This window comes from Sus scrofa, chromosome 9 (genome assembly GCF_054392235.1).
Source record: "Sus scrofa isolate SSC_HxYL_T2T_F1_AM1 chromosome 9, Sscrofa_HxYL_maternal_Yorkshire_Landrace_v2.0, whole genome shotgun sequence".
Classification (NCBI taxonomy): Eukaryota; Metazoa; Chordata; class Mammalia; order Artiodactyla; family Suidae; genus Sus; species Sus scrofa.
The window spans coordinates 140,930,500-140,953,816 of record NC_139391.1 but is presented as its reverse complement, the minus strand read 5'-3'; the positions used below and the strand labels follow the sequence as shown (position 1 = coordinate 140,953,816).

Here is a 23,317-nt window from a genome sequence, read left to right as displayed (position 1 = left end):
AGTGCATTTACTTTTTACAGTGATTTCATATAGTAGGTACTGCATTTTTCTGTTTTGTCAAGATGAGGAGACTGAGGCCTGGCATGGGCTGGGTGACCTGCTCAGACCACACAGTTAGAGTGTGGGGAGACTCAGTTTTGAGTCTAGGGATTTTCGTTCTAGAGTTAGTCTTTTTATCTTTTATGATGTCCTACTGTGCGCCACTGTAAGACTAATGCAAGCAGGATGACACAACATTTAATGAGCTCTTATGTTGCAAACCTGCTGTTTCTGTTGTTACATCATGGAGTTGATTCTGTTTCATTTTCAGCACCCACTTTCTTTCTAATGGCTGCATAGTATTCCAGATTTTATTTGTACCTTCCTCGGTGGGTGATCATTTTGTTTCAGATTTTTCCTTCCTCAAACAGCAGTGCATGGAGCACCTTCCCCCTCTCTCTCCTCCCCTCCTTTTCTCTGTAGGTGTCTCTCTGTGTGTGTGAGTCCCTCGTCTGTCTGTGTCTAAATACACACCAGTATTCTCGTATCGTAGAGGTTAAATTGTTAATGTTTCCATGAGGTGAACCTGTAAAGTAAAATCTTCTACAGGGTTTTCACAATGTTATTTTGATAATTCTGCCAGTTGGCCTACAAAGAATGTGCCAACTCACGTACCTGCCACTGTGGGTGAGAACCTCATTTGCACTCACTTGCAGCTTCCAGACAGTTCTGGAAGGTGAGGGGAGGAGGCTTGTGCCCTTGCCTGCTCCGGTCCGGAGTGGGGTTTCCATCGAGCTGAGCTGGGGGAGGAGGTGGAGACCTGCATTCAGATACCGGACACTCACTCGTCTTTCTGATTTGCAGTACATTTTCTTGAATAAATGTGCTTTCATTTTTTCTTTGTCCTTGGGAACATATTCAGAGATTATAAATTTTTTAAAATAATCTCCCTTGATTTCCCTGGAGACTGGGTTTGTGCCCGTCCTTCAACTCTAATATCAGAAGTTCCACTCCTAGGAGTTCCTGTCATCGCACAGCATTTCACGAACCTGACTAGTATCCATGAGGACGCAGGTTCGATCCCTGGCCTCCCTCAGTGGGTTAAGGATCCGGCGTTGCCGTGAGCTGTGGTGTAGGTTGCAGACGCGGCTCGGATCCCGTGTTGCTATGGCTGTGGTGTAGGCAGGCAGCTGTAGCTCTGATTTGACCCCTAGCCTGGGAACCTCCAAATGCCCTGGGTGCGGCCCTTAAAAGGCAAAAAAAGAGAAAGTTCCTCCCCTACAGTAATTTTTAAAATGCTGTTACAATAGTCCTTACTTTATTTGATATACCATTTGCTATTTATTAGTATTTTGTTTAGAAATGTTTGAGGGATTTTAACTGTTGATTTTGATTTTGATTTCTCTGTATCAGAGAATGTGGCTTACATAATTCTTGGATTTCATTGACTTCTTTATGAGCTCTAAGAATCTTGCCCCTTGACTATTCTGTTTTTATTTCTCGAATGCCAGTTAAACCTACTTATTAGGGCTCCTTAGTTTATCATCCATATCTTTTAACTTGGCTTCAATATGTGTTTTTGGAGTACCATTGTCCAGCTTATCTAACCTCTCTTCAGAGATGTGATGTCTGCTATTTAGCTGGTCTGTCCACTCTGTTTTTTATTTTAACTTTGGTGACCTTTGTTTTCTGTTTTAGGGACTACTTTCCATCTCCAGTATTTCCAAGTGAAGTTCTTTATCTACCTGTTTTTGTATTAGTTTCCTTTTCTTAATTTATTACTTTCTTTAATATTTTGGGGATGTACTTCTGTTATTTTCAAATTTTTATAATATACATGCAAACATGGAGCCTCTGTCATGGCTCAACAGTTAAAGAACCCAACTTGTAGCCATGAGGATGTAGCTTCAATCCCTGGCTTTGCTCAGTGGGTTCAGGATCCAGCGTTGCTGTGAGCTGTGGCATAGGTCACAGACATGGTTCATATGCAGAGCTTCTGTGGCTGTGGTATAGGCCGTCAGCTACAGCTCCAATTTGACCCCTAGCCTGGGGACCTCCATATGCCGCAGGTACAGCCCTAGAAAGACCCCTCCACACACACAGCTGTTTGTACCCATATACCTCACAAAATAGGTGTCACTGCTCTTTTATTTGTATAGTGGGTGTGAAAGCAGTGCCACAGTTAGGACTGCCTTTTCCTTACTGCTGAGCTGCTTTTTTTGTGTTTATTATTCCTTTGGAGGCTTTCTATATTTTTTTTAATCTGTTTTTCTAAGTTGTTTTCTAGTCAATTCTAGTAAGTACAAACACTCTAACTCTGAATATACATCAGTAGTTTTCAAATTGTGGACTGTGGACTTCTGGATGTTTCTGAGCCCCTTTCAGAGGGTCAGTAAGGTGAAAGCTCCTTCTATGATTATACTGTGATACTGTTTACTGTTTTCACTGTGTTGAGATTGACAGTTTTAGAGAGTAAACTACTGTGGAACAACCCTCCACAATTACCTGAAAAGACTGTCAACGTGTTCTCTTTCCAGCCAACTGCATGTCTCTACGAGGCAATAAACCAACATGTCACATCTTAGTGACTGCACAAGCAAGTATAAGAATTCAGCTGATTTCTATTAAGCCAGGCATTAAAGAGCTTTTCAAAATGTAAAACAATACTACTCTTCTCAATGATTTCTTTGAAAAGAGTGTTATTATTCCTAAAGGTGTTTTTTAATGTTACTGCTTGATGGGTTTTTGTATCATTTTAAAATGAAACATTTTAAAAGTTTTTCAGTTTGCATTTCTAGTGTTGTAAATATGAGTAGGTACAGCTCACATAAAAGTTCTTTGTTGGTCCTCGGTGATTAAGAATGTAAAGAGATCCTGAGACCAAAACTTTTGAGAACGGCTCCTGTGGATTTTTATGTCTTTTTTTTTTTTTTTTTTTTTTTTATCATTCTCGTGTTTCTGGAGCCATATAAATCTTTTTTTTTTTTTCTTTTAAAGCTTCTGAATTTCATGTGAGGACTTTATTTTGTACACTGTTGCAGGGATTTGCTGCAAGGACTTGAGGGACTCAGCAGAGTTGTACTCAAGGCTAAGATGAGGGGACATGGTAGGAACAGCAGGCACATGGCACGAGCAGAAACTGGAGAAGCCCACCCTGGCCTCCTGTGATGTAGGCTGGCCTGACAGCTCCAGCTCCGATTAGACCCCTAGCCTGGGAACTTCCACATGCCACGTGTGCGGCCCTAAAAAGACAAAAATAAATGAATAAATAAACTTGTTTTCGTCTATGACCTCAATCGATTTTTAGGATATCCATATTTATATTTGTATTTTTAAAATTTTTACAGGACATTTTTCCTATTTACTGTCACTTCTACAATAGCTTTATAATAGTTTTATTGGATATACTTTCTATCTTTACCGGTTAATACAAAAAGATTTTTAATGAATACTTCCTACATTAATTTTCTGTTATATTATTTTTCCTTACCTTTTCATTTTCTTGATTTTCCTTAGTGTTCCTAGATTTCCCCAAACTCAGGTTAGGGGAATCTGTGGTTTTGTAAATGGAATTGTTCATTTTCTCAGTAATTGGAAGCTGTCTGGTCTTGAATAACAATGGCTGACAGTAGCTTGGTCTGTGCGCTTCGTTTTGGTTTAAATGAGTGTGTGGGGAGGTGCCCAGGGCGGCCCCCACTGTCGTGTGACTGGAGAATGTCTCGGGTAAGTCAGAGGCAGGTGTGGGGCCCTCGAGTAACAAAAGTAGCAACAGAGCTACCTGTCACAGAAGGTAAATTTTCTGATTTCTAGTATTTCTAGTATTATGGATTTCTTATCATTTTTATATTTCTTATGTCATTTCAGTGAGATTTTGAAATGGAAGGGAAAAATATATTGTCCATTTCAGATGTTATAAGTGACTCAATAGAGCTTGTAGTTATGTTAGAATCATACTTTTTTGGGGGGGCCTATTAGTTGGTAATTATATGATGCCAGTTTCTTCTAGATGATATTTACACTCAGAGAAGTTTCGTTCCTGAGATTGAGGCAGCCTAATACAGTGAGGAAGGGCACGGGCTCTGGGCCAGGCTGCTGGGTAAAATCTTAGCCTTGACAGCATAGACCCTTGGCATGTGACATAATCCCTGCACCCCTCAATTTCCTCATGATGGATCTAAAGACAATACCAGCCTTTCATCATCTCAGGAGATCTAAGTGAGTTCCTGTTTGTAAAGTGCCTGTAACAGCACTTGTCACTCAGTAACAGCTAGACAAGTGTTCGTTAAATTAAAAGAAATGCATATTTAGCTCTGTATACCAACATACACAGTGGACTGTTGAAGAACGTGGGTTGAACTGTGTGGGTCCCATTTACGCAAGGATGTTTTCCAGTAGTAACGACTCCAGCACCACACAGTCTGTATCCCTGGATGCAGAACCCTGGATACACAGGAACTCGGGTAAACAGGGCCAACTACAGCTTCTTCCAGGGCTTTCTGCCGGGAATCCACGGGCTGGGGTTGGCATTCCTAACCCTTCTTTGTTCAAGGGTCAGCTGTACAATGATTTACTCCAAATAATGATTTCTCCTAGATAGGTGAAGTGTATTTGAGTTGTTCGAATAACATAACCTGTGTTACTCTCTTTAATTTTTGCAGCTTATCGTGAGCCCCGCTATTATTACCAGTTCACCGCTCGATACCACGCGGCTCCCTGCAATAGCATCTACAATATTTCTTTTGAGAAGAAACTTCTTCAGATTTTAAGCAAGTTAGTTCTTGACCTTTCGTGTGAAGTTTCCCTGCTCAAGTCCGAATGCCATCGTGTTAAAATGCAAAGAGCTGGTTTGCAAAATGAATTGTTCTTTACATTTTCAGGTAAGTATACGCAGGTCTTTAAAGAAAACAAATTGAGAATGCAAAAGCAACTTTAAATACCTGTTGTGAGTGACTAGCAGCGTTTTTAGAATGTGAAGTTATAAATCTGAATTTTTCTTATTCTTTATTTTCACTTATTAATTGTAGTAGCCCCCACATAAAATTCTGCTGATTCGTGTACTAAGTGAAAAGTTTGGATTCCCAAATGACTTAAACATTGCTGTGATAATATGTTATTATATGATAAGACAGGTTAACAGTTTAGACTAGAGGGACCGTTTTAATAGATCGGTGTGCCTTGCCTGATGATGCTGAGTAGAAACCCAGTATTTTCTGGAACGTCAAGAATTGGACTTCATATCCGAGGGCATCAGATGTATGAAGGGCCTGCTCTGCACAAGTTCAGGAGTCAGCGTGTGTGTCTGCCCGGGTCCCCGGGGCATTTCTCATCTCAGAGGGTGCCGTGTGCTCTCTCCTTCCTGCCTTCCTTTCTCTGTCCTCGACTCCTCTGCCGTCAGTGTTTGCTTACACTTCCTCATTTCTCTGGGATTCCCTTCTCTCTTTCCTGACCATCTAGGAGTGAACGTTTAGGCACAAGTGAGAGGTGTGGTGCTTACAAGGGAGAGAACAAGAGGCGTTCAACTCCATTTTCACTGTCTTTTATCTTCCTTACTCTCTCTCTCTTTTCCGGAAAAACTTTGAGTCATTCTCCAGCCCTTTAGACAAATTGTAAAAGGTAGGTTCTTTCTTTAGCTCATCAAAGACATGCTCTTAGCATTCTTAAGTTTTGGGGTCTTTGTACCTGGTGTATTTAATAGGTGCTATTTTTTTATTTTTTGTTTTTTGCTTTTTAGGGTCGCACCCATGTCATGTGGAGGTTCCCAGGCTAGGGGTCCAATCGGAGCTATAGCCGCCGGCCTACACCACAGCCACAGCCACAGCCACACGGGATCCCAGCTGTGTCTGTGACTTACACCACAGCTCACGGCAACGCCAGATCCTTAACCGACTGAGCAAGGCCAGGGATGGAACCCGCATCCTCATGGATCCTAGTTGGGTTCGTTAACCACTGAGCCCCAAGGGGAACTTCCTAATAGGTGCTATTAATAGGCACCTAATACTGTTTAGAAAACCTGAAAGTGTACTTGAGTGCATAAGGGCAAAGAGGTTATTTTCAACAGAAACGGGCCGTTGTGGACGTTGATTGCATTTCTGTAACAGCCGATGATATTGAGCGTCTTTTCATGTGCTCCTTGAACATCTGTACATACTTTTTGGAGAAACGTCTATTTCAGTCCTTTGTCCAGTTCTGATTTTTTCCCTAGCCTTATTGAGATAGAGCTGACATATAACAATATGGAAGTTTCAACTGTACAGCCTAGGGATGTGACGTATTGCAAGGTGATTTCCTTATGAGGATAAACACGTGTCCTCTCACCGAGTTACAAATGTATTTGTTTACTTCTGCACTGAGAACTTTTACAGTCTACTCTTTCAGCAACTTCGGAGTATACAGTAGAGTGCTGCTGCCTGTGCTCGCCTGGCTCTGTGTCCCGTCCCGGACTTGTTGGTTGTGCCCTTTATCCTCCTTCCTTCATCCCCACCCCCACCCCCTGCCCCTGCCCCTGGCAGTCACTAATCTGGCCTCTTTTGCTGGGAGTTCCGTTTTTTCAGATTCCATATGCAGATGAGATCACACAGTATGTGTCTTTCTCTGACTTAATTTCGCTTGACCAAATATGCTGAAAGTTCATCTACCTTGTCATACATGGCAGAATTTCCTTCGTGGCTGAATAATATTCCATCGTGTGCATAAACATAGGTGCACTCATGTATTTCGTTTATCCTTCATTTGTCTGACACTTAGGTTGTTTCTCTGTCTTAGCTATTGTGAATAATACTTCAGTGAACATGGGGGTACAGATATTTCTATGCGACAGTGATTTCATTTCCGTCAGATGTATATCCAGGACTTGCTGGATCATGTGATAGTTGTATTCTTTTTAACTTTTGGGGGCCCCTCCCTCCTGTATACTCCCTCGGTATAGTAGCTCTGCCGATTTGTATTCCCACTGATGCTGTACAAGGCTTCCCTCTTCTCCACATTCTCGACAGTCGTCTCTCTTATCTTCTGCACGATGATCATCCTAGCAGGTATGGGGTGATGTTTCATGGTTTTGATTAGAATTTTCCTGGTGATTTGTAATGTCGAGCACTTTCGCACACCTGTCGGCTGTTCGAATACCTTCTTAGAAACAACAGTGTCTTCAGGTCCTTTCCCACTTTGAATTGGATTATTCGGGTTTTGCTTTTGAATTTGTATGAGTTCCCTATGTATATTTTGGATATTATCGTCTTATCAAACATTTGATTATCGAATATTTTCTGCCATCCTCTAGGTTGTTTTTTCAGTTTGTCAGTTGTTTTCTTTTGCTGTGACAAAGCTTTTTTTAGTTGTGTGTCGTCCCACTTGTTTGTTTTTGCTTTCATTGCCTGCGCTTTGGGTGTCATAAAGTCATTACCAGCCCCACTGTGGAGGAGCTTTTCCCCTGTGTCTTCTTGGTGGAGTTTTGTGGTTGAGGTTTTGCATTTAAATCTTTAATCCTAGTTTGAGTGCTTTTATCATGAAAATGTGTTAGCTTTTGTCAGATGTTTCTTCTGTATCAAATGAAATTTGATGGTCATATTTTTTTTCCTTCTGTGAATGTTGTGTGTTATAAATTTTGATTCTGTAAGGTGAACAGTGCTTGCATCCTGTGATATATTTCACTTGGCCAGGTTGTGTGAGTGTGTGTGTGTATAAATATTTATATACTATAAATATAGATCTATTTTTTCTGCATATTTATGGTATGCTGCTGGAATTATTTGTAATTATATTATTGAGACTATTTGCATTCATAATGGATACTGGCCCTGAGTTTCCTTTTCATGTGATGTAATTGTTTGCCCTTAATATCAGGGTAATGCTAGCTTAATGAAAAGAGTTTTTAGGACGTGTCCCTTCCTCTCCTATTCTCTTGGAAGATTGAAAAGCATTTTCTAAAATCTTTAATATTTGATAGAATTCACCACTGAAGCCACTGGATCCTGGATTTTCTTTATTGGAAGTTCGTCGATTACTGATTTTATCTCTTGTTACATGCTTGTTTATGTTTTGTATTTCCTCTTGAGTAAGTTTAGATAATTTATATTTTCATCTAGGTTATCTAGTTTTTGGCACACAATTGTGCCTAATATTACAATCCTTTTTATTTATTTTTATTTATTTATTTGTCTTTTTGCCTTTTCTAGGGCCGCACCCGCCGCATATGGGGTTCCCAGGCTAGGTGTCTAATCAGAGCTGTAGCCGCCGGCCTACACCAGAGCCACAGCAACGCAGGATCCGGGCCGTGTCTGTGACCTACACCACAGCTCACGGCAATGCTGGATCCTTAACCCACTGAGCAAGGCTAGGGATGGAACCCGTAACCTCACGGTTCCTAGTTGGATTCGTTACCCACTGAGCCACGACGGGAACTCCACAGTCCTTTTTATTTATGAATGTTGGATTAGGTAGTAATGTCCTCTAATTTCTCTTTTTTTCTTAATCTAAGTATTTGTCAATTTTGTTGATCTTTTCAAAGAACCAGTTGTATTTTCCTTGAGTTTCTCTATTTTTTTCTATTCTCCGTTTTGTTTATGTCTACTCTACTCTGTATTATTTCCTTCTTTCTCCTAGTTTGCTTGCATTGGTTTGGTCGACTGATTTTCTGCCTATAATTTTATTCATTTCTTTTTAGTTTTTTTTTTTTTGTCTTTTTAGGGCTGCATCCGTGGCATATGGAGGTTCCCAGGCTAGGGATCGAATCAGAGCTGTAGCTGCTGGCCTATGCCACAGCCACAGCAGTGCACGCTCCATGCTGCATCTGTGACCTAAGCCACAGCTCACAGCAATGCCGGATCCTGAACCCACTGAGCGAGGCCAAGGATTGAACCCACGTCCTCATGGATGCTAGTCAGGTTCATTAACTGCTGAGCCATGATGGGAACTCCTCTGTTGTAGTTTTTATATCTCTTTTCTTCTGTTTTCTCCTGTTGAATTTGTCCTTTTGAAAAATTTTTCCTAAAGGTAGAAACTTCAATTATTGATTTTATATTTTTCATCTTTTCTAATTTATGAATTCAACACTACAGATTTTTTTCTTTAAACGGTGACTTCACTGAATCCCACAAATTTTGGTAAATTGTTATTTTCGCTTTCATTTAGTTGAAAATATTTTAAAATTTCTCTTGAGACGTCTTTGACCCATGTGTTAATAATAGTCTGTTGTTTGATGTCCAAAGTGTTATGGGGTTTTACAAGAATCTTTCTGTTATGGATTTCTAGTTTAATTCATTTTCATCTGAGCGCATACGTTGTGTATTTTTTATTTTTAAAAATTCTCCAGACTGTGTTTAATGGTCAAGGATGTGGTCTGCCGTGGTGAATGCTCCCTGTGCGCTGGAGAAGGGTCTGTATTGTTGCACGAGGCGTTCTGTCATTAGCAGTTGGATCCAGTGGACTGATGGTGTAGTTCAGGCCAGCTGGGCCTGCAGAGTTTTTGCTTTCTGGAGTTGTATATTGTGGGTTGTTCTGTCGCTGCTTCTAGCTCTGTCAGTGTTTGTCTCATGAATGTAGACACCGTGTTGTAAGGCTCAGACACATTAAGGTTCTTTATTTCTTCTTGGAAAACTGAGATCTTTACCTGTGATAATTTCTCTTTCTCTGAGGTCTCTTTTGTCTTAACGTTGCTGTTCCAGCTTTCTTTTGACCAGTGTTAGCATGGTAAGTTCTTCTCAGTCACTTTATTTTTAGTCTGTCAGTGTCTTTCTACAAGTGTGTTTCTTGTAGATAAGATATAGTAAGGTCTTTAAAAAATTCATTCTGATGGTCTCTGTCCTTTAATTGGTGTCTTTAAGCTATTGATGTTAAAAATGATTATTGATGGAGCTGGAGTAACAGTTACTGTATTTGTACTGTTCTTTGTTTCTTTTTTGTCTTGCACTTCTACCTTCTCTGGTGTTAATCAAGCATCTATATGATTCCATTTGTTTCCTGATATATTAGCATATCAATTATAATTCATTTTTTACTTTAAGTGGTTGCCCTATGTTTGTAATATGCATTTATGACTAATAAAATTGTTCAAATAACACTGTACAATTTCATGGGTAGTAAAAGTAACTTATAACTGAATTTGCAAATTTTTCCTCTTCCATTGTAAAACTGTAGTCATTTATTTTTGCTTGTCCATAAGCTTTAATCAATTAATACATTATTCATATTATTATTTTGAACAAGATATTGTCTGTTAGATCAATTAAGAATAAAAAAAAAACAGGCTTACTCTTACCTTTATTTATTCCTTTTTTAAAGCTCTTACTTTATGTAGATCCCAGTTTTGGTCGTATGTTGGTTTCCTCCTTTAAGAACTTCTTTTGACATTTCTTACAAGTCTAAGTTTCTGGTGACAGATTCTCTCAATTTTTGTTTTTCTGAGAAAGTCTTTATTTAGTTTGGTGGCGTTTTCTTCCTCCCTCCCTCCCTTCCTTCCATCCTCCCTCTTTCTTCCTTCCTTTTTCCTTCCTTCCTTCTTTCTTCTTCTTCTTCTTTTTTTTTTTTTTTTGTCCGTGCCCATAGTATTTTGAAGTTCCTAGGCCAGGGATCAAACCTGCACCATAAGCAGTGACCTGAACCACAGCAGTGAGAACACAGATTCTTAACCTGCTATGCCACCAGTGCCACCAGAGAACTCCCTTTTTTCCTTTCGTTACTGTGTTTAAAATCATTAACAGTACTGGAGTTCCTGTTGTGGCTCAGTGGTTAACGAGCCTGACTAGTAATCATGAGGTTGTGTGTTCGATCCCTGGCCTTGCTCAGTGGGTTAAGGATCCGGCATTGCCATAAGCTGTGGTGTAGGTCAGACATGGCTTGGATCCTTTGTTGCTGTGGCTGTGACATAGGCAGGCAGCTACAGCTCCGATTCGACCCCTAGCCTGGGAACCTCCATATGCCACAGGTATGGCCCTAAAAAGACAAAAGAAATAAAAAAGAACTACTTGAAAATCATTAATAGTACTCTCCTCTTGCTTGCATGGTTTCTGAAGAAAAGTCTGATTTAATTCTTTTATTTTTTTTCCATTTTTCTTACTGTCATAAAATACGTATAACAAAATAACTTATAACATAAAATTAATCTTCACATTTAAGTTGTATTAAATACATTTGTGTGGAACTACTGTCATCACTTTCATCTTGGAATTCTTAGAATATTAAACATAAATCCCTATTACACATGCAGTCCTTGGCATTTATCTTTCTACTTTCTATCTCTGGGATTTTGACTAACTACCTCATATAAGTGGAATCATAGAGTATTTTTGTTTCTGGCTTATTTCACTTAACGTTATGTCCTTGAGGTTCATCCATGTTGTAGCATATAAAGGGATTCCCTTCCTTTTTAAGAATTAGTGGTAGTTCATCCTATGTATATAAAACATTTTGGTGCCCACTCACCCACTGAAGAACACTTGGGTCGCTTCAACAGATAGCCGTATGAATAATGCTGTTTATAGGTGTAGACATATCTCTTATTTAGAGACCCTGCATTCAGCTCTTTTGAGAATGTACTCAGAAGTGGATTTGCTAGATCATGTAGTAATTCTATTTTAATTTTGTTTGAGGAACTGCCACACTGTTTTCCTCAGTGGCTGCATTTTGCCTTCCAACCAACAGTACACAAGGGTTCCAATTCACTCATCCTCACAAACACAAGTCATGTTGTTTGGTTTCCATAGTAACCGTCCTAATGGATACATGGTAGCATCTCATTATAGTTTTGATTTGAACTTCCATAATAATTAGTTACATTGAACATCTTTTCCCAAGCTTATTCATCATTTGTACATCTTCTTTGGAGAAATGCCTTTTCAAGGTCATTGCCCATTTTTTAGTCTGGTTGTTTGTGTTCTTTGGTATTGAGCTTTTGGAGTTTTCTATATATTCTGTATATTAATACCTTATCTGATATGTGATTTGGAACTATTTTTTTTTCAAATTCTGTAGCTTCCCATTTAACTCTGTGGATATTGTCTTTTGATTCATACTTCAAGATTTTTTTTCATGAAGTCCACTTGGCTATTTTTTCTTTTGTTGCTTGCACCTTTGGTGACATATCTGAGAAATTGTTGCCAAATCCAATGCTGTGAAGCTTTCGCCATTAGTTTTCTCCTAAGAATGTTTTAGTTTTAGTTCTTACTTTTAGATCTTTGATCCATTTTGAGTTAATTTACATGTATGGACCCAGATTTATCCTTTTGCATGTGGATATCCAGTTTTTCCCAGCAGCATTTATTGAAAAGACTGTCATTTCCCCATTGAATAGTCTTGACATCCTTGTCAAAAATCATACGTGCAGGCTTATTTTTGGTCTGTATCATCTATTGGTCTGTATTTCTGTCTTTATGCCAATAACACACTGTTTTGGCTACTGCAGCTTTATAGTAAATTTTGAAATCATTTATGATTTCTAGCTTTATTCTTTCTTCCAGACCGTTTTGGCTATGTGAATTCCCTTGTGATGCCACATGAATTTTAAGGTGGATGTTTATATTTACGCAGAAAATATAGTTGGGGATGTTTAAATTTATTGCATTCAATCTATGGATTGCTTTGTATAGTATTGACGTTTTAACAATATTAAGTCTCCAGTCTGTAAACGTGGGATGCATGTCTATTTATTTATGTCCTCTTTAATTTATTCCAGCAGTACTTTGTAGTCTTCATGGTATAAGTCTTTCACCTTCTTGGTTAGTTAATTCTTAAGTATTTTATTCTTTGTGTTTACTGTAAATGGAATTGTTTCAATTATTTTCTTTTCAGGCTATCCATTGTAGTGTATAGAAATACAACTGATTTGTGTATTGACTTTGTATTTCGCAAAGTTCCTGAATTTATTTATGGAATTTTAATACAGTTTTGTTCGTGGAATCTTAATGCTTGCATATGAGATGATATCACCTATGAACAGGAATAATTTTCCTACTTTTTCAATTTGGGTACTTCTTACTTCATTTTCTTGCCACAATGTAGTGGCTGGAACGACCATTACTATGTTGAGAAGAAATGGCAAAAGTGCACATTCTTGCTTGTTTCTTGTTTTTTGAGCAGGCGCTTTCAGTCTTTAACCACTGAATGTATGTTAGATGTGGATTTTGAATATATGGCTTTTATGATGTTGTGTTTTTCTCCTCCTATTCCTATGTTTTTTAGCTTTTTTTCTATGAAGGATGTTCGATTTTGTAAACTACTTTTTTTCCTGCCTCAAATGAGATATTCCTATGGGTTTTTTCCCACCTTCATTCTTTTAATGTGTTGTATCATAGTGATTTATTTATTTTTTTTCTTTTTAGGCCACACCACAGCTTATGGAAGCTCCTGGGCCAGGGATGGAGTCTGAGCAAGAGTTGTGACCTACACCCCAGCTGCTGTAATACCGTTCCTTCACCTACTGCATCTGGCTGAAAATTGAACTGGTGCCTCCACAGAGAAAAGCTGGATCATTGACCAACTGTGCCACAGCAGGAGTTACCAATTGATTTTTTAAAACATTTTTATTATAGTTGATTAACAGTGTGCTGTCAATTTCTGATATACAGCACAGTGACCCAGTCATACATATATAGGTATATACACACACATTCTTTTTCTCACATTATCCTCCGTTGTGTTCCATCTCAAGTGACTGGATATAGTTCCCTGTGCTGTAGAGCAGGATCTCATTGCTTCTCCACTCCAAATGCAGTAGTTTGCATCTATTAACCCCAAACTCCCAGTCCATCCTATTCCCTCCCCCTCCTCCTTGGCAACCACAAGTCTGTTCTCCATGTCCGTGAGTTTGTTTCTTTTCTGTAGATAGGTTCGTTTGTGCCGTATATTAGATTCTAGATATAAGTGAAATCATATGGTATTTGTCTTTCTCTTTTTTATTGACTTCACTTAGTATGAGAATCTCCAGTTCCATCCATGTTTCTGCAAATGGCATTATTTTTATGGTGGAATAATATTCCATTGAGTATATGTACCACATCTTCTTAATCCATTCATCTGTTGTTGGACATTTACATTGTTTACATGTCTTGGCTATTGTGAAAAATGCTGCAATGAACATAGCGGTGCATGTATCTTTTTCATGAAAGTTTTGTCTGGATATATGCCCTGGAGTGAGATTGCTGGATCATGTTGTAGCTCTATATTTAGTTGTCTGAGGTACCTCCATACTGTTTTCCATAGTGGTTGTACCAGTTTACATTCCCAACAACAGCATTTGTTATTTGTGGATTTATTCGTGATGGCCATTCGGACAGGTGTGAGGTGGTACCTCATTGTAGTTTTGATTTGCATTTCTCTAGTAACTAGTGATGTTGAACAAATGTGCCTATTGGCCATCAATGTCTTCTTTGGAGAAATGTCTATATAGATTTTTCGCCCGTTTTTTGATTGGGATGTTTGCTCTTTTGCTGTTGAGTTTTATGAGATGTTTGTATATTTTGGAGATTAAGAGCCCTTGTCGTTTGCCTCATTTGAAAACATTTTTACCAGTTCCATAGGTTGTCTTTTTCTATGATTTCCCTTGCTGTGCAAAAGCTTGTAAGTTTGATTAGGTCCTATTAATTTATTTTTGGTTTTGTTTTTTTGTTTTTTAACCTAAGAAAACATTTATACAGTTGATGTCAGAGAAGGTTTTGCAGGCAGATTCTACCAAACATACAAAGAAGAACTTATACCCATCCTTCTCAAACCTTTCCAAAGATTGAAGAAAAAGGAACACTCCCAAAGACATTCTGTGATGCCACCATCACCCTAATACCAAAACCAGACAGTGGCACTACCAAAGAATAAAATTATAGTCAAATATATTTAATGAACATAGATTCGAAAATTATCAACAAAATTTTAGGCAACCAAATTCAACAACATATCAAAAAGATCATACACTACGACCAAGTGGGATTCATCCCAGGTTCACCGGGATGGTTCATCATGCACAAAACAATGTCACCCACCACATTAACAAAAGAAAAGCGAAAAACCTTATTATCATATCACTAGATACAGAAAAAGCATTTGAGAAGTCCAACATCCATTCATGATAAAAAAAAAAAATACTCAATGGAGAAAAGCTGAAAGCCTTACCACTAAAATCTGGAACAAGACAAGCATGCCCACTCTCACCACTTTTATTCAACATAGTATTGAAAGTCCTAGCCACAGCAGTCAGACAAACAAAAGGAATAAATGTATCCAGATTAGCAGAGAAGAGGTAAAATTGTCACTGTATGCAGATGACATGATACTATATATAGTTTCAAGGACTCAACCCAGAAACTACCTGAACTGATCAACAAGTTCAGCAAAGCAGCAGGATATAAGATTAACATTCAGAAATCAGTCACATTTCTGTATACTCTCAGTGAAATATTAGAAAAGGAATACAGAAATACAATACCTTTTAAAATTGCACCAAAAATATAAAATACTTAGGAACAAACCTGTCCAAGGAGGTGAAAGACTTATATGCTGAGACCTGTAAAACACTAATCAAGGAAATTAAAGAGGATTCAAAGAAATGGAAAGATATTCCATGTTCCTGGGTTGTAAAAATGGCCATACTACCCAAAGCAATCTACAGATTTAATGCAATCCCTATCAAATTACCCATGACATTTTTCACAGAACTAGAACAAACAATACAAAAATTTATATGGAACCACAAAAGACTCAGAATTGCCAAAGCAATCCTGAGGAAAAAAAGGAAATGCAGGAGGAATAACTCCTCAGACTTGAGACAATATTACAAATCTACAGTAATCAAGACAGTGTGCTTCTGGTACCAAAGCAGACATAGACCAATGGAACAGAATAGAGAACCAGAAATGAACCCAGAGACCTATGGTCAATTAATCTTCGACAAAGGAGGTAATAATAGAAAATTAATCTTCGACAAAGGAGGTAATAATAGAAAATGGGTAATAATAGAAAATAGCAAGCAGTGCTGGGAAAACGGGACAGCTGCATGCAAATCAATGAAACTAGAACACACCCTCACACCATGCCCAAAAATAAACTCAAAATGGCTTAAAGACTTATACATAAGATAAGACACCCTGAAACTCCAATTGATTTTTTAATATTCTGGCACTAAATCCCATGTGCTCAGGGTACATAATCGTGTTAATAAGTTCCTGAGCTGGGTTTGCTAGTATTTTATGAGGAGTTTTGCATCAGTGTTAATTAGGGATATTAATCCATAGTTTTCTTTTCTTAGAGTATCTTTGCCTGGTTTTTGCATCCAAAGGATATATTTAGAACTGTTACCTCCTCTTCAACTTTTTGGTAGTGTTTGAGAGGATTCGCATTAATTCTTCTTATAATTCTTATAATTCTTATAATTCTTATAATTCTTCTTATAATTCTTATAATTGTAAAATTCTCCCTTGACGTGACCTGATCCTGGTGCTGTTAAGTATTCTATTTTCTTATTTACCTTCTGTCTGACTGTTTTGTCCACTATGGTGAGGTATTGAATTTTTCAAATATTATTGTAGAACTATGTATTTCTCTTTTGATTTCTATTAATTTTTGCTTCAAAAATTTTTATGGTCTCAGGTATGTAAATGTAAGTTCTGCATTTTCTTGTTATTTTGAGCCTTTTATTAATATGTAATACCTTTATATGTCTCTTACACCCTTTCTTGATTTTAGGTCTGTTTTATATCTTATTAGTGTAGTGACCCTTGTTCTGTTTTGGTTACTATTTCCGTGGAACATCTTTTTCCATCCTTTCGTGTATTTTTGTTTTTGTATCTGAAGCCAGTCTCCTAAAGACAGTGTATATTTAGATAATTTTAATTCATTCTTCAATCTCTATCTTTCAGTTTGAGAATTTGATCAATTTACTTTAAAGGCGATTATTGATAATGCAGGAGTTACCTATGCCACTTTGCTATTTGTTTTCCTTATACTTTAAAGCTGCATTGTTCCTCATTTTCTTCATTATAGTCTTTTTGTTTAGTTGACTTTTTATAGTTAGATGTTTAAATCTTTCTCACGTTCTGTTTTGTATATCCTATAGTTATTTTCTTTGTTGTTCCTGTGGGAATTACATTTAACATCCTAATTTTATAACATGCTAATCTGAATTTATGCCAACTGAACTTCTATACCAGATGAAAACTCTACTTAAACATCTGTATTACCACCTCTTTCAGTTGTTGTTGATAGAAGATAGCTGCTTTATAAATTCTTCACCTCCAAATATAAATTAATTATTATTTTAAATGAATTAGTCCCCTAGCTTATATAGAGAACAAAGCGTGGAGTTACAAACCAAAGTTACAATCATACTAGATTTTAGACTGGTGTTTTTTTCTTAAGTATATGAAGACTCTTAAATCATATGCAGAAAAGTTTGTGTTGCAATCTGATCTGATAGTAATAGCAGCTTTGGTCATAGCCCATGTGTTTACCATTGTTGAGGTCGTTGTTTCTCATCGTACAGCTGCACGTTACCATCTAGTGTCCTTTCACTTCACCTGCAGGATTCCCTGCTCACTTCTTGCCAGGCAGGTCTAGGGGTAACAAACCGCTTAGCTCTTGGTTATTTAGGAGAGTCTTAATTTCTCTCTCCCTCTTGAAGGTTAGTTTTGTAGGTTGTAGCTTTCCTTACTCTTTCCTTTCTGGTATTTATCACCGTATCACACGACATGTTTCTTTTCTTTTTTTTTTAGGGCCGCACCCACGGCATATGGAACTTCCCAGGCTAGGGATCGAATTGGAGCTGCAGCTGCTGGCCTACATCACAGCCACAGCAACACCAGGTCGTCTACATCCTACACCACAGCTCACGGCAATGCCAGATCCTTAACCCTCTGAGTAAGGCCGGGATCGAACCCACAACCTCATGGTCACTCTTCAGATTTGTTTCTGCTGTGCCACAGTGGGAGCTCTCACAATATGTTTCTGTAATGATTTTTGTGTATTGTTTGTATGTATTATTATTGTTTATTCTAGTTTTCTGCATTAGAATACAGTTTCTAAAAAGTCAGGGAGTTTGTAGATTTTGATCACTTTATGTGTCTCAGACACGTAGAATAACTCCGTATGTTGTAGATTCCTGATAATTACTTGTCGAATGAGTAGTACATGCATTCACAGATAAATGTGTTCTCATTTTAGTTACCATGGCCATTCCTCTAGTCCAACCTCATTCCCTTTCCAGTATTGTTATACTGGTTTATGTCTTTGTAGAGATTGAATTAGTCAAATGACACACACTGTATAGGTAGAGTTAATTAAGTAGGATATTGGTGGAATACATGTATTTATACATATATACATATATGTTATAAAAGGTAGAATAATTCTATTGTTGAAAATTGTATGAAATCAGATTTCCCATTGTGGCTCAGCAGTAATGAACCCAGTTACTAGTATCCATGAAGATGTGGGTTCAATCCCTGGCCTCGCTAAGTGGGTTAAAGGATCTGGTGTTGCCATGAGCTGTGGTGTAGGTCACAGACATGGCTCATATCTGACATTGCTGTGGCTGTGGTGTAGGCCTGCATCCAATTCAACCCCTAGCTTGGGAACTTCCATAGGTCATGGATTTGGCCCTAAAAAGCAAAAACAAACAAACAAAACTTGTATGAAATCAATTGCCAAATACTATCAAAATGATTGATTATTCTTAAGTTCATTATAATAGTGTAATTTTCCTTATTTATATGAAATAAATTTTTTCCTTAGGTTATTAGCAAAAAAGAGTGATTTAATATTCGGAAATCTGTTTAATTTTTTAGTGGAATAGAAATATTAGACATATGATCTGTGTGTCAAAATTCAGTTTAAGTGCTGTACTACATATAGTACTTTAGACCTATGATGCAATATAATATATCTTCTCAGTTTCATCTCTAGACACTGAAAAAGGACCCAAGCCATGTGCAGGCCATAGTTGCGAATCTTCCAAAAGGCTGTCGAAGGTATGTCGTGGGAGGTGAGAAAAGAGAAGAGGCAGTGAACATGCCAGTGTAGGCTCACGTGTCACCGCCACCCCCAGCACACAGACCTAGGGATTCAACCATGGAAATAAGACTTCATCAAACAATAAGTTATAAGACACTTAGTAGAGCTAGTATTTTCATGAAATGCTTTGAATTTAGCATTTTGTAACTGATTGTTTAAGAAGGATGTTTTTAAATGATAAGAAATTTAGTAGAGTTAATATCTTAATGAAATGCTTTGAAATTTAACATTTTATAACTGACTGTTTTAAGAAAGATGTTTTTCTCCATTTCTATGGCCTTGTTTGCTATTGCAAATTCATATACAGCGAATGATCAGGTAAAATTCTCTCCATGTTAATTTCATTCAACCGAAACAATAGATATTATCTATAATGTTTATTAACTGTTTTCATGCTGCTCTGTACCCAGCATCTTGTAAAACTATGCTTAGGGTAAAAATTATGTTGAAACTCTCAGCAGCAATTTAATTTTCTCTTTTATATTATACTTAGCATATTTGTCATGCGCAGTATATTTATGGCACATTTTCCCATCTCAGATTACTCTTCAGTGACCCTGAATGCTTTGTTCAAATAATATTTTAAAATAGTGGGAATATAAATAATTTATATTATGATGAATGTGAAAATTTTCCTATTAAAATCATAAGTAATGCACATTTAGGTCAATATCCATTACTTTTGCCTGGGAAAATGAGTTCTTAATTTGTATTCACCAAACTTCCTGAAATGTAATTATATATATTTATAATCTACCTGTAAACATTATCTAAGTATATAAAAGTATATAATGTTTATAGATAGATAAATCATCTATTTATTTATTTACAGGTTATTTCCATTTAAAAAACTTTCTTAGGGATTACCTGTCATCCTTTTACTTTCTAAATAGGAGTTAGGTTTTGGGGACTAAGAGGAGAAGGCAATCTTGTTTTTCCAATTCTGTTTCTTAATGCGTGAGTACTACTCTAGTCATTATTACTCTAACCACAAATTTGGTTAATATTTTGTTAAAATTTAAAAATTTTTAAATATTTAAAAGTAGTCTCAAGACATCTTCTTTGACGTATGTGCTAGAAGTGTGTTGTCGCCTCTCCTTGCATTTGGGGATTTTGCAGTCATTTTTTGGTTATTTTTTGATTTCTGGTTTAATTCCATCATGGTTTGAGGGTAAATGTTGTTTGATTTCTGTTCTTCTAAATTTGCTAAGGTATGTGTTATGGTGGGGAATGTGGTTTGTCATGGGGAATAGTCCATTTAAGCTTGAGTAGAACGTGTATTCCCCTGAAATCACGTGAATCAAGAGGTTCATACACCATTGATTAATAGGGTTGAGTTAAACTATGTCCTTACAACTGCTTCTTTTTCATGGCTAAGACTCCATCATATGAATATGCCACATTTTTCATACATCCTTTCAACCGTAAGTGGACTTTTAGGTTGCTTGCGTGTCTTGGTTACTGTGAATAGTGAACTTGGGAGTGTGGCCATCTCTTTGAGATCCTGATTTTAATTCCTTTGGAGAAATCAGAAATGGAATTGCCAGATCTTATGGTGATCCTATGTTTAATATTTTGGACCTTCCATACTGTTTTCCATAGTGACTTCCTCAATTTACATTTGTGCCAACAGAATATAAGGATTCCCTTTTCTACTCATCTGTGCCCACACTTTCTGTCTTCTGTTTTTCTGATAACGGTCGTCCTAACAGGTGTGAGTTGATAGTGTGTTTTGGTTTTGATTTCATCTCCCTTATGTTTAGTTCTGTTGAGAACCTTCTCACATGCCTGTTGGGTGTTTGTATGTCTTCTTTGGAGAAAATTCTATTCAGTTCCTTTGCCTATTTTAAAATTCAGATTTTTTTTTTTTTTCGCTATTGAGTTTCATGTCTTGTCTATTTTGGAAATTAACCCTTTTTCTGATACATGGTTTACAAATACCTCCTCCCACCCAAGTATTAATCAGCCCCAATCCTGCTCAGCTTCCGAGATCAGACAAGATCTGGCACGGTCACAGTGGTATGGCCAGACACAACAAACACACGGCTATTCCATAGGTTTCTTCTTGTTTTCTTGTGTATTTTCTTTTCCGTTCAGAAGCTTTTTAATTTGATGTAATCCCACTGGTCTGTTTTTGCCTTTGTTGCCTGTTTTTTTGGTGTCATATCCAAGTTCTCACTGCGAAAGCCAATGTCAAACTTTTTTCCCTTTGATATTCTTTTCTAGATATTTTATAGTTTCATGCCTTACATTTAAGTCATTAATGTATTTTGACTTGATTTTTGTGTAAAATATAAGATACATTTTTCATCTGGAAAAAAAATCATCTGCCCAATGCCATTTATTGAAGAGACTCTCCTTTCTGTATGTTCCTGCTCTCTTGTGTAAGATCAGTTGACAGTATGTGTGGGTTTATTTCTGTATACTGTTCTGGATCATTGGTCAGTATGTCTGTTTTTATAACAGTACCATATTGTTTTGATTAGTACAGCTTTGTAATGTAATTTGAAAGTAGGAAGTGTGGTGCCTTCATCTTTGTTTATCTTGCTCAAAATTACTTTGACTGTATCGAATATCTTGTAGATCCAGATGAATTTTAGGATTTTTTTTCTATTTCTGGAAAAATGCCATTGGAATTTTGAAAGAGGTTGCATTGAATGTCTAGATCCCTTTAGGTATTCTGGATATTTTAACAGTATTCTTCCATCTGAAAATAGAGTGTCTTTCTATTCATTTGTGTTTTCTAAATATCTTTCATCAATGTTTTATAGTTTTTTATGTACAAGTCTCTCATCTTCCAACTTACTTTTATTCCTAAGTATTTTATTCTTCTTGGTGCTAATGTAAATGGGATTATTTTCTTGATAACTTTTTAAGATAGTTTCTCGATGGTGTGTAGAAACACAAATTTTTGAATGTTGGTTTTGTATCATGCAACTTAACTGAACTTGCTTATTGTAATAGTTTTTGTGGAGTCTTTTGTGTTTTCTGCATAGATGAACATGTCATCTGAAAACAGAGATGGTTTTACTTCTTCCTTTCAGATTTGGGTGCTTTTTATATGTATTTCTTTTCTATTTGCTCTCATTAGGACTTCAGTGCTCTATTGAATAGAAGGGCAAGACTGGGCATCCTTTCTTTGTCCAGGTCTTAGAGAAAAATTTTTCAGTCGTTCATTTTTGAATGTGTTTTTAGATGTGGGATTTTGTATAGGGACTTAATTATTGTGTTTAGGTAAATTCCTAATATTCCTACTTCATTGAGGATGTTCATTATAAATGAATGTGAAATCATACTTTTCTACATCTGTTGTGATAATCATATGAATTTTGTTTTCCATTCTGTTAATGATTTATCTGTGCATGTTGAAACATCCTTGCATCCCAAGAATACACTCCACTTGGTCATGGTGTATGTTCCTTTCAATATGTTGATGAATTTGGTTTGCTAGTGTTTAGTTGTGGATTCTTGTATGTATGTTAGTCAGGGATATTATAGATTTCTTTTCTTTCGGTGTCTTTGGTTTTTGTATCAGAGTGAGTGATACTGACCTCACAAAATGAGTTTGGAAGTGTTCCCTCTTCTGTTTCTTTGAACGAAGTTTGAAAAGTTTTGTTATTGATTCTTCTTTAAATATTTGTTAGAATTCATCTATGTAGCCATCTTGTCCTTGAGTTTTCCTTGCTAGAAGGTTTTTGTTTTGCTTTTTAGGGCTGCATCAACAGCATATAGAAGTTCTTAGGCTAGGGGTCGAATCGGACATACAGCTGCTGGCCTATGCCACAGCCACAGCAATGCAGAATCTTTTCCGTGTCTGCAACCTACACCATAGCTCATGGCAACTCCAGATCCCCAACCCACTGAGTGAGGCCAGGGATCGAACCCACATCCTCATGGATACTACTCATATTCATTTCCACTGCACCACAATAGGAATTCCCACTAAAAGATTTTTGATAACTGATTCAGTTTTCTTATTTCTTATTGGTCTGCTCATGTTTTCTATTTTTTTTTTTAGTTCAGCCTCTGTATTATGTATGTTTATAGGAATTTGCCATATATTCTAACTTGTTTGATTTGTTTGCATATAGTTTTTCATCATAGTCCTTTATATTTTTTCTCTTTGTGACATCAGTTGTAATATCTCTTTTATTTCTGATTTTATTTGTCTCTTTTTCTTTGTTAGTCTTGCTAATTGTTTGTCTTTTTAGTTTATCTTTTCAAAAAACGATTCTTAGTTTTATCATTGTTGCATTGTTTTTCTGTTTTCTACTTCATTTATTCTGCTCTAGTCTTTCTTTCTTCTCCTTGGATTTAGTTTGTCTTTTTCTAGTTTCTTGAGGTGTAAGGTTAG

The 23,317-nt window shown here is 37.0% G+C and overlaps 1 protein-coding gene across 3 annotated transcripts in view; it reads left to right on the top strand.

Moving 5' to 3' along the window:
* The window catches only part of ZPBP (zona pellucida binding protein), an 81,723-nt gene that overhangs the window by 18,017 nt on the left and 40,389 nt on the right, over nt 1–23,317 (top strand). For 2 of the 3 annotated variants that reach the window (XR_014814386.1, NM_214106.1), the window contains 2 exon segments: nt 4,638–4,856; nt 18,844–18,920. Coding sequence is in view for 2 of the 3 variants with exons in the window: in NM_214106.1 (NP_999271.1) it covers nt 4,638–4,856; nt 18,844–18,920 (296 nt within the window). In the remaining variant the exon portion in view is untranslated. 3 annotated transcript variants of the gene reach the window in all.